The 14,975-nt window shown below is 43.1% G+C and overlaps 1 protein-coding gene across 3 annotated transcripts in view; it reads left to right on the top strand.

Moving 5' to 3' along the window:
- CLMN (calmin) overlaps positions 1 to 14,975 on the top strand; it is a 520,511-nt gene that overhangs the window by 274,527 nt on the left and 231,009 nt on the right. For all 3 annotated transcript variants that reach the window (XM_069208248.1, XM_069208250.1, XM_069208249.1), the window contains 2 exons: positions 1,040 to 1,135; positions 9,951 to 10,034. In XM_069208248.1, coding sequence (XP_069064349.1) covers positions 1,040 to 1,135; positions 9,951 to 10,034 — 180 coding nt within the window. The remainder of the gene's footprint in view (positions 1 to 1,039; positions 1,136 to 9,950; positions 10,035 to 14,975) is intronic.

Genomic DNA, 14,975 nt, shown 5'->3' with positions numbered 1-14,975 from the left:
CAATGTCTTTCTGTAGCTGCTGTACCAATTGATGGTATGAGAACATCCATTAATAGGCATCCTTAAAAAGGAATCGCTTCTGATAATCAAAGAGCCACAGGGGTATAAAACCTCCAGGAATTACCTGGCCAGGAAACAAATGGATGGATGAGAAGGAAGAATGGCCACAGAGTAGCAGTAGGGAAGGGACCCAAACAGGAGGTGTGGAACAGATGCCTTAATAATGCAATAACTAGAGCCAAAATCTCATGGACCATAAATACAATCAGTGGATGATGACCCCGCTAGCAAAAAGGAACCTAGAGCATTTCATTTAATCTTTTAAATCCGGGCTGGACCAGAAAGAGATTCTGTCATTTTATTTTAGCAGATTCTACCCAACTTCGAGAGGGAGGCACCGTCCTAGACTGGATAGAATGAGAATGCCCCATCTCCAAGATGTGCTAGCCAAAACTCAAGTCTTATTCCTTGGGTCTGGCAGTGGACTCCCATCGATTTTAGCTCCAACATGCCCACTCCGAGTGGATATCTGGAGTGGAGCCCTAAAATTCTAATCCTCCCTCCCGCCTTAAGTGGGAAAGATGTGCAGCAAACCCTACTGAAGTGTTGACTCTTGTCAGCGGGAGACAGCCTTAAGCGGCAACTAACTTTGGAGGTTCCACCTGTTTCTGTGAAACCCAGCGCAGCCCTCCTCCCAAAACCAAGTAAGTATAATGCATAAAGGTGACCCCCAGGACTCGCACATTGCCCTTCTTCTAAGGACTTGGAGTGAAGAAGGGTAGACCATGTGGATCCTAACAATAATATTAAGTCCTGCTTTAGCTCTAAATTGCTATTGAGGATACTTCCAGTAAGACACCAAACGACTACTCAAGATCACATTCTTCCTAATTACTGAGCTCTTGCTGACCGGGGATTAATATTTTTTTTAATAGAATAATTTTGCTTAGGTAATTGGGAGGAATACATATGTTCCAATTACACAAATACTTACTTCTAGTAAAATGAATGTTCTTTCTTGTGTTTCCTCCCTCCTCAGTGCGAGCCTCCTCTGGAAGTGCACGATTTGTTTCTGGATATTCAAGATGGAAAAGTTCTGATGGCTTTATTAGAGGTCATGTCAGGTCAAAGGCTGGTAAGTTGGCAGATGTGTGAATTAGGTTCTTTTATTTGTGTAAATAACTTATTTTTATAATGTGATTCATGCAGCACTTTTTCGATCCTTAAGCGCCCTTAACAATAGGCAGTGATATTGTGAAATGTAATGCTACTCATTTTGCTATCCTTAGGTGAGACTAAGTGACCTTGCTGGGACTCAAGCTTGTTGCTTCCTCTACAGCCCAGGAGCATGCACAAGAACACACCACACACGGAGCTCGTAGCCAACATCTTTATTCATCAGTTTACAATGTTCAAACTTAACTTCTCATTATCTCTTACCCATCAATAACTACACTTTAACACCTCCCAAATACTTACATAATTCTTTCATTGAATCTGCCCAGGGCCCCTGGTGCTGACAGTCCTAAGACAATACATCTTGCCGTTGTTAAATACCAAGGTATAAACAATAGCAGTATTAAGTATTACATTTCTTCGATCAGTGGAGGTGCTCACACAGTTTGGACAGACCTCATGATATAAGGTAGTTAAACTGTACCCAGTGTGGACACCAAGGGTAGAGGGTCTAATGTCTTACCTGGGCCTTCAAATGGAGCACCCTCATCTGGGGTTACGGGATTTGATGATCGTTGAGACAGATGTCTGAAATGTGATGAGTCCCTTGTGATGGATTTGCCAGGACGTCTGTGCTGTTATCATGTGCCCCTTGCACATCACCACTTTCAGAGGTTCAACATCAAATGGAGGATCTGTCTTTTTCTTTTGTTTTTGCTTGACGAGAACTCAGTCACCTTTGTCAAAGACAATCTTCTGAACTCATCGACATTGGTTAGCATATGTCTTCATTTGACATTTTCGAACAGTGTCAGTATTACAAAAATCTTCATCATTCCAGGTTCGTTCAGTTGTCCACTGTGGTAGTTTGGTTCTTATATCTCTCCTGAACATCAAGAAGGCAGGATTCTCACTGGTGGTAGAGTGGGGATTCGAATGATAGGCATGGAGAGCTTGTCACAACACCTGACTCAGCTCAATTCCCTTCATTGATGCATGTTGGATCACTTGTTTCAGGGTTCCCATAAAACGTTCCACAATACCGTTAGCCTGAGGCCACAAGGGTGTACTTTTCTGATGCTTGAGAGGTCAAATACCCTACATGGTTGTGCTAAAATAAATAATGTCTTTAAGGGCAAGCATGTTTTTATCGGCATGCGTAGTGTAAAACATCTGCTCCATGAATAAGGATGCTGTCGTGTTGGACGATACAAAGAAGTAGATGTATTCCTCAGTAGTTTTTGATGCTGACCTGTGCCACTACAGCAGTACTCGGAGAAATAATCTGCAGTGTTTTGATTCTTGCCTGGCTTATGTACAATTGTATAGTCGTACTCCTGTGAACCCAACCCCCACCTCTCGATGTGAGAGGCCGTCTTGGCCTTTGGATTTCCAAATATGGTGAGCAACGCATGGTGGTCTGTGACAATCTCACGAAATGCTTTCCATACAGAAACACATGAAAATGTTCACAGACCCACAACACAGCCAGACTCTCTTTTTCTGGCTAGGAATAGGCAAGTTCTATGTCAGACAAACTTCGGCTGGCATACGCAACAATCTGTCTCTCAGCAAAGATTGCTTCCAGCCCCACCAGTTTCGCATCAACAGTAATCTTAGTGTGTAGTTTAGGATCAAAGTAGGGCATCTCAGTCACATCTTCAATGGAATGCTATATTCTTTTGAAGCTTTGGTCACATTCAGAGGACCATCGGAACTGGGTTTTTCAATTGGTCAGGTCTTGCAATGGGGCACTCACTGTAGTAAAGTCATGAATGTACTCTGAACAATTGCTGGCCATGCCCAAGAACAATCTTAACATGGCGATATCCTGTTGGAGACTGGTTGCTGACAGTGCTCATACCTTACCTGGAACAGGAGTTATCCCCTATCAGTATCATGTTTTAACAGTGTTTCTAGTTCCATCTCGACTGCTTCTTGTAGCTGAAATGCTATTCAGTGGTGCTGCTGTGCAGCAGGCCGGCTTTCTTCGCTAATGTGAAGTTGCACCTTCATTGTATGGAACCTTTCTAGGCCATGAAATAGCAACAGGAACTGACTCACAATTGTGGATTTAGGCTGAAATTGATAGATATTAGTCACATGTCGGCTGCAGTTGTACAACTAAGTGTAGTCATGCATGTGAGGAAGTACCTTGAAGGACATGGGTTGGGGTCTGCACAGACTTCTTCTTATGCCCCAAGGTCACTGTGAATGATCCTTGACTGAAATGGTTTGGAAGCAGCCCATGTGTACACCTTTGTGTTTGACACTTTGAGTCATAGTACAGTTGACAAACTGTTAAATTGTTCAACTGGCATGATGTTGGACGATGCACAGCTTTCTATTACAAAGGTTATGAGGCAACCATTGACTTTTAGTTTGATCTTGGGGCAATGTCTATATGAATTATTTTGTTTTGTTGACTCACTTGTTATTGTCGTTCATTTGTCTACTTTGCAAGTGCCAAGCCCATGTATGCATGCCGTTTTTTTTTTGTTTGTTACATATGATCATTGTAGATTCACCCTTTTCACTGGCGTTTGATGGTAACATCGAGGAATTCTTGCAAGATGAACCTGACAATCTACTTTGTTTCGCTTCCACCTGTTGCAGTTGAGGTTGCTTTTTGTCTTTGTGGGTGTGGTGAGACTGCTTCTGGAACCTTCTGGCATCCATTTATTCTCCTCACTGTGATGCAGTTGATTTCTCTTTTGCTTTGCAAACTGTTAATCAGTGGGTCTCCTTTTCACAACCTTTGCACATCTGTTTGATGAGAGTACATTTGCTTTCATGTGGCAAAGAAAATCAACATCAGAAACACAGTCTTTCCTTCTTCAAGGAAGTTGATTTTTGGACATTTACATGGTGCTTGTGTTTACTCTTCATGATTAACGCTGATTCACTGTTTGCTGTTCCTGCTTCCATGTCGGTGGCCTACCAATCCACTTGTTCCTCGGCTCTGACAGCCATCAGTATTTTTTGTTAAACTGAGCATCTCTCTCAACATGCGTCTTCTGAACGAGTCCGACAAATAACATCAATGACTCTGAGGCGCATAGCTTCTACATGATTAAAGTCACTAAACTTATAGGGGGTTATTCTAATCTTGGAGGAGTGTTAATCCGTCCCAAAAGTGACGGTAAAGTGACGGATATACCACCAGCCGTATTATGAGTTCCATAGGATATAATGGACTCGTAATACGGCTGGTGGTAAATCCGTCACTTTTCCGTCACTTTTGGGACGGATTAACACCTCCTCCAAAGTTAGAATAACCCCCATAGTGTCTGATAAGCATATCACGTCTCTCAACAAACTCATACATCGTTTCACTAACTTGTTGTCTCGCTTGATTGAAATTGTGCCTTTCATAGTCGACGTTTGGCATTGGATTGAACTTGGCTCTCAATGCTTCTTTGATCTGGCGATATGATATTGCCTCAGCTTGTGAGATTTTCTTTATCACTTCTTTTACTTCATCTCCAGCAGTATTCTTTAAGTGTATAATGATTTTCTCATCAGAGCATCTCTGAAGTCATCAAAAGACTTCATCCATGTGGCCCATCTGGCACCAATATTCTGATTTTTGGCTGTATCGAATGATGGCAGAGGTTTTAGAAAAGTGGCTGCTGTGTACTTCACACCTCTTCCTATTTCCATTTAGAGCATTTGCTGTTCAGACAGCACTCGTTGTACACCTGAATCTGCACCTCCTGGAAGTACTGGCTTCGTATTTGAGCTTTTGTCGTCTGACTCACTCAACGGTTGTGTGGCGCCGCCTTCATTTTTGACAGTAATGCATTTTCTGTTTCTTGCATGCTCTGGTCCCTGCTTTCATCTTTCTGTTTCATTCGAGTAATTTCTTAGTGCTGATCCCACAGCTTTCAGCACTCTATTTCCAACCTGTGACTTTGATAACAGTGGGCCATGTGTTTGAGTCGCTTTGCCCCAGGCAAGATTTGGAACGTAGTGGATGCCACTTGCTACTTTGCAAGGATTGGCCTCTCCAGCATGTCTCGGCGTCATGTTCGATGGAATTGCAAAGCGTTTTACTTTGCTGGTGAGTATATTTCTATTTCTCGTACCTGATTGACACTGCCTTTTAGCACTCTCTGGTTGTTACTGTCTTCTATGTTGTACCTCCTTCTCACTGCCTTTAGCGTTCTCTTTGTATTAATGATGGCTCGGTGTTGTGGCACAACACCGTATTCTCTCAGCCTGGTCTTTGAGTCTTGGCGGGCTGTTCCAATGGTGCTTTTCTGCTAGGCCTTCACTTTTTCCACAAGTCCTCATATGGGCTTGAGTGGAGCTTGCCCTCCACATATTCTAGCTGCAGGCTTCTTTGCGCTGGTTTGGTGCACATGTGGCACGCATAAGCAGTTTGCTATATCCTTGAAAATCTTAGGGAGGGCAGTCTTGTTTCTTTGGGGCACTTATCCATTACTCATCGCCAGCTGTTGCATCCTCTCAAGCCCAGGAGCAGGCACAAGAACACACCACACATGGAGCTCGTAGGCAACATCTTTATTCATCAGCATACAGTATTCAAAATAAACTTCTCATTTTCTCGCAACCGTTAATAACTACACCTTAACACATTTCAAATGATTACTTAATTCTTTCATTGAGTCTGCCCAGGGCCATGGGGTCCTAGTGCTCAGAGTTCCAAGATACTACAACTGCAGATGCCAGCAGCATGCATTTTACCGGCTGTGCAATATATAGAAGTTAATTGTTTTTGCACAAGAATGGCGAGCAGCGTGGTGATGCTTTCTTCTTCTTCTGACTTAAAACACTCTTTGTCAAAGAACTCCTTTCAATTTGTAGAGGTATATGATGTTGTGTTATTGTTTTATTTGCTTGTTAACATTCTTTCTAATAAACCATGCCTTTTAAAGAAGGGGTAAGATAAATTGGCATTGTCTATTATTATTCAATTAAGACTTGAATTGTTTTCTTTTCAAAAGCTGGGCTAGCTTGATATGAGACAAGAATACACTGAAATAAAAATAAAAAATGCAAGGAAAATTTGAGCAGGATTAATGATGGGGGCAAAGTTTTCTTGATTTGAGTAGGTAATTTCTTAACTTGAGGTAGCATCAGTGGTTCACTGTAGGAAACTGGTTGGGGGGGTCATTCTCAAGTTGAAACCACAATTCTTATAAGGGTGAAATACAATCAAACCCCAAACTAATTGTGCTTAACCATCTGGTTGCATGGCACAAAAGCAGTCAGGAAATGTGTGAAGTATTTATGAAACACTTTAAACAATGGAATACAACACAACAAATTTCACACGAATTTAGAAAATTGAGTAACATTTTATAAATTGACACCAAAACAACTAAAATCCAAGCCTTAGATGTGGAGATATACATTTTAAACAATTTTAGGTAAGTATAGGCACCTAAAAGCAAAAGTGCCATTTGCAGCTATCTTGTCATGCGAGACCAGGTGAAAGTCACAAGTTCGGGCTAACCACAATGGAGCCCCTGACAGACACAGGGACCAGAGTACTCCCGCTGAAAGATCTGCTTTCAAAAGGCCAGCATGAAGAGTTTCACTCACAGTGGAAGGGGTCTTGAGGAGAGCTTTGCTTATGATTGTCAATATGACATAAAAAGCAGGCCGGGCATCATGGACAGATGTTGGTGAAGTCGGAAGATCCTTTCGGGTGTCGCAGACTGTTGTTGCTGGAACACCGTGTTGGCATTCTACACGGGCTGTTGATGCTGTAGCACAAAGGGCAGATCTTGGTGTGTGCAGGCTATTCGCTGTTGGGAAGAGACCAATACCTCAGGAGTTTTCCTTTCTCTGAAGGGGGAGCTCAATAGATGCCAACTAAAGGGTCCAGAACCCGGGGGCACCTCTTGGAGATCATGAACTCACTCCAGCAGGAACCAGAAGGGCTCAGGCAGGTACTGTTGCAGGTCCAAGCAGCAGGTTAGCTGGGCAAATGCAGGGAGCCCTATGGAGCTTTTTACGTCCTTGTAGCTCCAAACAGGTCAGTCAGCTGACCCTTGGAAGTCACTTCAGCATTGGATGAAGGGTGCAGGTCCAGTCTTCCTTCTCATCAGGTTAGGGGTAGGCAGCAGGGCAGAAGAGTAATAGGGCAGCATAGTGGCAGCCCTCCTTACCGCAAAGCAGCACAACAGTCCTTCTGTAGTATTCAAAGGTCCATAGGTGTACTGAAGAGTTGTAGCTGAGGGTCCAATAGTTACACCTGGTGCCCACTGTGAAGTAAAAGAAGTTTCTAGAGAATTCCCTTTGAAGCCCTTGATGTTTCCTGCCTCCTCTGTCCTGGCTCCAAACTGACTGCAGGAACAATGCAGTGGTGCTTGGTCCATTGGTCCGTTGTGTGAAGGCTGGGCACAGCCTATTCATTTGCAAGTGGGACTGTGCCCAGCTACGCCCTGCCCCCATCCTGCCAGTTGATGGCCCACCCAGATACACCTAATCCCTCTATTGTGTGGCTGTCTGGGAGGAATAAACAAAGTCTAACTGCTAAATGCACCCAGTCATGTGGCCTTATAGCTAATGTTCTCAAGGTGTACGCAACATGAGAACAAGTGGACGATGCATTGAAGATATCCATGAATCTCTCTAAATGTACCCCTTTCCTTCAGATTGAAAGTGGCAATAATATGAGAATGTAGTAGCAGTAAATATCTGGGTATTGTTAGACTTCTTAGTGAAGTGGAAATGTTAAACTGATTTCACCAACCCCTTCCATACAGGTGTTGGGGGGACGCTGAACAAAGAGCATAAATCTGAGTCAATTGTGTCATAATGCAAGGACTTCAGGCCTTAATAATGAAATGTCTTTAGTACCAGTGATGTGTTATAGTGACAAACATGAAGAATTGAATTTTTCTTGGTATCTTTGTGTTCTACTTAACTCTTTACATCCAAACAGCATAATGCTTTACTTTGTATACCAGAGGAGTAACTCTTAGAGTGCAGGGCCTTTCAGCTCTGTTTATCCCTACATACAATACAAGGAAGGGTACCTTGGTGATTTTCTACCAGTTTGTGTGGGCTTACTCTTCCTATTAAGGCCCTCATTACGAGGTCCTTGGGAATCCCAGGGACATATTTATGAGCTCCTAGCATCGCCTTTGTGTCACTTTTTGTGATGCGACAGCAGCGCAAACTTTGAACTCATATCTATGAGGCCATGCAAAACCACTTTGCTTGGCTTTGAATGTTCTTATTGATATGGAGTAAAGCAAGGCAGCACAAATCACTATGTTGCCTTACTCAGCACAAAGGAGGCATTCCATGGGCATTGCATTGGGTATTCCCATGCAACACCCATGGTTTTTGACACATCTCCAGATTAACAAGAGTTTGTAAACTTGAGGATGCGCCAAACCCTAACACCTCCCCAGGTGAGGCGCAACGAAGAGAAATATCTTTATTTCTTCTTGTTTTTGCCTCTATGTGTGCTGCACTCTGTGGGACACATAGAAAGAGGAAAAAGCCTCCCACGGTTGTTTTTGTGCAGGAAGGTGCCACTTCCTGCACAAAAACAATCCTGCATGCAACTCAGGTACCCTTACACCATGGGGCAAGGGTGCCTGCATTGGTGCTAAGCTGCCAAAACACCACCAGCACAGTGGGAAAAGACAGGAATGTGCCATATGCCATAGATATGGTTCATTCCTGCCCTTTCCCCTTGAAGCAGGACAGCGAAGCAAGGTGACTTTCTGAGTTGCCCTGCGTCAAAAGCCCATAAATATGGGCCCCAATGTGGCGATATGACAATTACAATTACCAATATCACTGAGTAAAAGTTAGCGAGTGCAGTATTACTGCACCATTATAGATCTTCACCTAAGGTATTAGGAATTGTCGCTTAAATTTGTATTTGTGCTTTTCATTCTTGGATATATGCCACCTGTGTTTAGCAATTAAAAAGTATGCCTAGGATAATCTCTTCCAAAAGTGTTGGCTTTACTGCATGTCTTACAATCCTGATTCGGGCATTCACTCCTGTTGAGCCTTTAGGAGTTTGCTCATGAGGTTGAATCTCTGCACTACCAGTGTACCCACACAAGGACTAATGTGGCACTTATTGTTGCACTGTCAGTGTAGCCATAGGATGACTCGTGCAGCACTTAACCCTACACTGCTAGTGTACCTACACAAGGGCTTGTATGGCACTTATCCCTACACCTCTAGTGTATCTGCACAAGGATTTGGGCATCACTTATCCCTACACCACTAGTATACCTGTACAAGGTCTTGTGCAGCAGTTTCTGCTGTCCTACTAGTGAACCAACACAAGATCTCAGACAGCGCTTATCGCTGCACCGGTAATTGACCCACACAATGGCACACGCAGCATTTATCGCTGCACTGCCAGACACTACCCACACAAGGTGTCATGAAATTGTTATTGCTGCACTAGCAGTGTACCCTCACAAGGTCTTGTGTGGCACTTATCCCTACACCTCTAGTGTATCTACACAGGGAATTGTGCGGAAGTTATTGCTGTGCTATCAGTGTATCCACACAAGGTCTCAGAGGGGGCTTATTACTGCACTGTCAATGTACCCACACAAGGATGCATGTGGCATTAATCGCTGCACTTGCAGTGTACCCACAAAGCACTCATGCAGTACTTATCGCAGCACTGCGAATGTACCCTCTCAAGGACTCATACTTCACATATCCCTCCACTACCAGTGCACTCACACAGAGACTAGCATGCCATTTTTGTTGGAACCATATTCTCACATTTTAAACAAATGCATTTTATATTGCAGCTCCATGAATATAAATCTTCATCGCATCGCATATTTCGGCTGAACAACATTGCAAAATCACTGAAGTTCCTGGAGGAGAGCAATGTAAGTGTTTTAAAGAGTACTTCAGGGATCTGCAGTGCACTGTGTTGATTTTACTATGGTGTATGATTACAAGTTTATAATACCTGCACTTAAGAAGCACAACCTGTGAATTTGAACGTGTACTTACCATTAAACACCTAAACTATTCTGCACATCAGTACCAGGTGGAATGTGACCGGATGGCTAAATGATATTGTCACATTAGAACAATAATGCCAAATGAATTCTTACTCTTCTCATGTGCCTGGTAAATGAGCACGCTTGTTGTTGGAAGGAGAAGTATGATTATTGCATTTGAAACCGCCTTTCGCATTACGTTAATTTCCTATATTTAGATATCTATGTACAAATACATTCAGATTCTATGGATCGTACTCCAGACGTGTTTACGGTTATTGCATATCACCCGTTGGACTCGCCAAAAAATCGATTTAAGCTGGTTGTGTCTAGTGCATGTTTTCTTTGAAATATCTATTCTAAGATGATGAAAAATAAAATGCCTTTTTAAAAATAGCATTAATGTGGGGCCCTCACATCTTCCCCCATAACATGTCCTCTGTCTTACGTGTTTGGTTTATATTCATTTATTTAATAATATTGTATTTTTTAAATCCTGTGTTTTTTTAAGCGTTATTTTAACAATTTTAATTACTTGCCAAAATAAAGTTTTTACACTTATAATGTGAGCCACTAATTACGCATATGAAAGGTAGATTATGCCACAAAAGAGATTTAATGGGTCTGGTTTGGAGGACGGGTTATTCCGTCCCAAACGTGACAGATATCTCGTCCGACTCACTACATGTGCGTTATATCCTATGGCACTAGTACTAAGTTACACTAGAAGTTTGTCAGGCTTGTGACAGAGTACTCATCCACCAAACTCAAAGTGAGGCCCAAAGTTTTGAAAGGAAGGTTTTTTACTTACACACAATGCAGCAGTGAAGAACATTACTGTTAGAAATGGGGTCTTTGGTTGGCAGTCAGGTTACCCCCTGTCCAAGCAAGGACCCTCACTCTAGTCAGGGTAAGTCACACAAAATCCATATTATCCTGTGCCCACCCTCTGGTAGCTGGGCACTAAGCAGTCAGGCTCAACTTAAAAGGCAATGTGTAAAATATTTGCAAAATAAATCAGCTAATAACACTGTAAACACCACAAACATACACCACACGGGTTTAGAAAAATATAGAATATTTATCTAGTTAAAATAAGGTCAAAACGATCAAGATTTGATAAGTACAAGTTGAAATATGATTTTGGTAATGATAAATAGAATCTTTAGTTCTTAAAAAGCAATGTGTCTCTTGCAAGAACAAAGTACCTGGTTTGCATCAAAATTATCCGGCATGGGACCGTAGAGGAGGAGTGCACACATATGATGCGTTGATGCTTTTCCACTCAACAAGGGCTTTGTGTCAATTTCCAGTGCGCAGACTTGTATCCTCTTCAGGTTGCGGGGTATTTGGACACCCCGGGGACGATGCAGAGAAATCCTAGGCATGCAGAACGAAGTCACTGGAGCTGCGTCGGTCCGATGGGTGATGCGTAAAAATTTCTGTTGCACGGCAGGTGCTGCGTCGATTCTTCTCGCAGGAAGTCGGGCTGCGTTGTTCCTGGTCGGCGATGCGTCAATCCAGTGGGCTGTGCATCGAAGTTCCAGTCGCAACACTGGCGCTGCGTCCATCTCCACTCGGAGAACCAGGCTGCGTCGTTCAGGTTTGGCGTGCGGTGATTCTCTCACTGCAGGGCAGGCTGTGAGTCAATTCTGGCAGGCTACTGCACAAGGAATTCTTTGCAGAGATGAAGTCTTTTGCCCCTGAGACTCCAGAAAACAGGAGGCAAGCTCATTTCAAGGCCTTGGAGAGCAATTCTTAGCTGAACCAGAGGGCAGCAAGGCAGCAGGGCAACAGCAAGGCAGCAGTCGTTTACAGCAAAGCAATCAGGGGAGTCCTTTGAGCAGCCAGGCAGCTTCTCTTGGAAGGTTGCAGGTTCTGGTTCAGAGTTTCTTCCCCAGTAGATATCTTGTCCAGAAGTGTCTGAATTGGTAGGGTCAGAGACCTGGTTTAAATACCCTATTGTGCCTTTGAAGTGGGGGAGACTTCGAAGGGTGGCTTAGAAGTGCACAAGGTCCCCTTTCCATCCTGTCAGCCAGAGTTCCAGTAGGGGGGTTGGCAGTCCATTGTGTGAGGGCAGGCCTCTGTTTTTTGACATGTAAGTGTTAGGCCTGCCACCCTTCCAGCCCAGGAAGACCCATTCAGTATGCAGATGTGTGCAGGTGTGACTGAGCATCCTGTGTTTGGGGGTGTCTGAGTGAAATGCGCAAGGGAGCTGTCAACTAACCGAGCCAGACGTAGATTCTAAGGCACAGAAGGATTTAAGTGCAGAGAAATGCTCACTTTCTAAATGTGGCATTTCTAAAATAGTAATATTAAGTCCAACTTCACCAGACAGCAGGATTTTGTATTACCATTCTGGCCATACTAAATATGACCCTGTTACTCCTTTCAGACCAGAGTCTACTGCTCAAACAGTATATGAGAGTAGCCCTAATGTTAGCCTATGAAAGGAGCAGGCCTGACAGCAGTGAAAAACGAATTTAGGAGTTTTACACTACCAGGACATATCAACTACACAGGTTTGTGTCCTGCCTTTTATCTACATAGCACCCTGCCCTATGGGTTACCTAGGGCCTACCTTAGATGTGTCATATGTAGAAAAAGTGGAGTTCAAGGATTGACAAGTACTTTTAAATGCCAAGTCCAATTGGCAGTGAAACTGCACACACAGGCCTTGCATTTGCAGGCCTGAGACATGGTTAATGGGCTACTTATGTGGGAGGCACAATCAGTGCTGCAGGCCCACTAGTAGCATTTAGGGCCTGATTCCAACTTTGGAGGACGGTGTTAAACCGTCCCAAAAGTGGCGGATATACCACCTACCGTATTACGAGTCCATTATATCCTATGGAACTCGTAATACGGTAGGTGGTATATCCGCCACTTTTGGGACGGTTTAACACCGTCCTCCAAAGTTGGAATCAGGCCCTTAGTCTACAGGCCCTGGGCACCTGTAGTGCACTTTACTAGGGACTTATAAGTCAATTATTTAAACCAATTGGGTATTAGCCAATGTCACCATGTTTTAAGGGAGAGAGCATATGCACTTTTTGCACTGGTTAACAGTGGTAAAATGTACAGAGTCCTAAAACCAGCAAAAACAGTGTCAAAAAGTGGAGGGAGGCAGGCAAAAAGTTGATGGTGACCACCCTAAGGATGTCAGGTCTAACAATAACTAAAATAAAGGTTATGATGACTGGACAATACTGAAAGCAAACACTTGAGTGTTTCAGCTACCACATCTGAAGTAGTAACATAATTAAATAACACATAAGTGAAGTTTGCTTAATACTAAGATATAGTGCATATTTACACAGGAGTGGACACAGATGTGCAAAGTGTATAACTTCTATTTCCAGTTTTCAAGGCCTCAACGCGCCAGTGCACTGCAAAAATGTGTCCTTTCTGCTCCTCTTAGACATACATGTTAATACACTAAAATGCCATGCGTAGTGGAAGTGACTTCACACGCCCTTTGACCTTCACTTTGACTCACACACATGCTTAAAAAAACACACATGCAGACATACATACACACTCACACATAAACCCATTCTCACCCCCAAGCACCCACACAACATATATTTTAAAAAAAATACTTACCTCAGCTGCCAGCCAAGGTTATATTCCAACCAATTGTACTCCAGCATTCTGTGATTTTGGGCGAATCGCTTAGGCCCTCATTATGTGGATGGTGATAAATTATGGTAACTTTTGTTATCGCACATATTGTAAATATGAGTTTTGTGATAAATATCGGCAGATGGAGCCTGCTGATATTTATTGGGGAAAAATGCTGGTTATTTAGCTGAAGATGTGGATTTTAGTGTGGCAAGCACCAAAATCTGTATGTTCTTCCACAAAAACTCATGGTGGGTAATGATTATTCCATCCCATAAATATCGAACACATTAGTGTTGCTTTTTATTGGATGTGATAATTATTGCATCTAGTCATAGCCAACTCGTAAACAGGCCCTTGGGCTTTTCTACTGAAGGTGAGCAAACGTACTCGTGTGCGCTCCCGAGGCAAGTTAATATAACACAAATACCGCAGATCACACAATGTACAGTATTTTCAAGAAGAATTTATTCGTATGGTATTTTTATGCCACAAATCTAGCCAAAAGCAGGCAGCATAGCACAGAAATGACAAAATATTGTGTGAGGGCTCTGTAGTAAGAATTATCTGGTACTAGCTCACATCACGATTGTTTCATGGTTCTGTGCATGATAGAATACCATTGAAGACACCAGTGCACAACTGCAATAATAATTCCTTTGTCTATCCTCCCCCACCCCCAACGGTTATTTTAAATGGGTTGGCTGTCACCCGACCTATTTGATTCATGGAAAGTCATGATAATATGCTGCTTTTCTGATTTTTCTTGGCATTTACCCCAGAACATGGACACATCCAGTGCTTAAATGGACGCCAGCGTGGGCCATTGGCCCCCATTTTTGGGGACCGGCACTTATTTTCCTATTTGAGACATGTACCGAGAGCAAAAGAAGGGAAAAACAAACAAAACAGAAAGATGGCAAGAGAAAGGCAGCAAAACCGTCACAAAGGTAGAAAGCAAGAACCTGCAAGAGTGAGACAAAGGGGCAGGGAGCCTGTGGCAGTGGATTAAAGAGACCTGAGGTGAATTCCATACTACGCAGCTCTGGTATGGGGCGTGCTGGCATTTAGTAGTGACAGCCTCCACCTTCTGAGCAGAACTTTGGGCACCACCACCATTCTTTTACAAATGAAGCACTGGACTCATCAACCTTTCCATGGACATGCCTCCTACTTTTTCTCACAGGGACATAAAGAAGC

The sequence above is a fragment of the Pleurodeles waltl genome, chromosome 9 (genome assembly GCF_031143425.1).
Source record: "Pleurodeles waltl isolate 20211129_DDA chromosome 9, aPleWal1.hap1.20221129, whole genome shotgun sequence".
NCBI classification, from domain to species: domain Eukaryota; kingdom Metazoa; phylum Chordata; class Amphibia; order Caudata; family Salamandridae; genus Pleurodeles; species Pleurodeles waltl.
The sequence above is the reverse complement of the archived record's forward strand: the minus strand, read 5'-3'. Positions and strand labels throughout refer to the sequence as shown.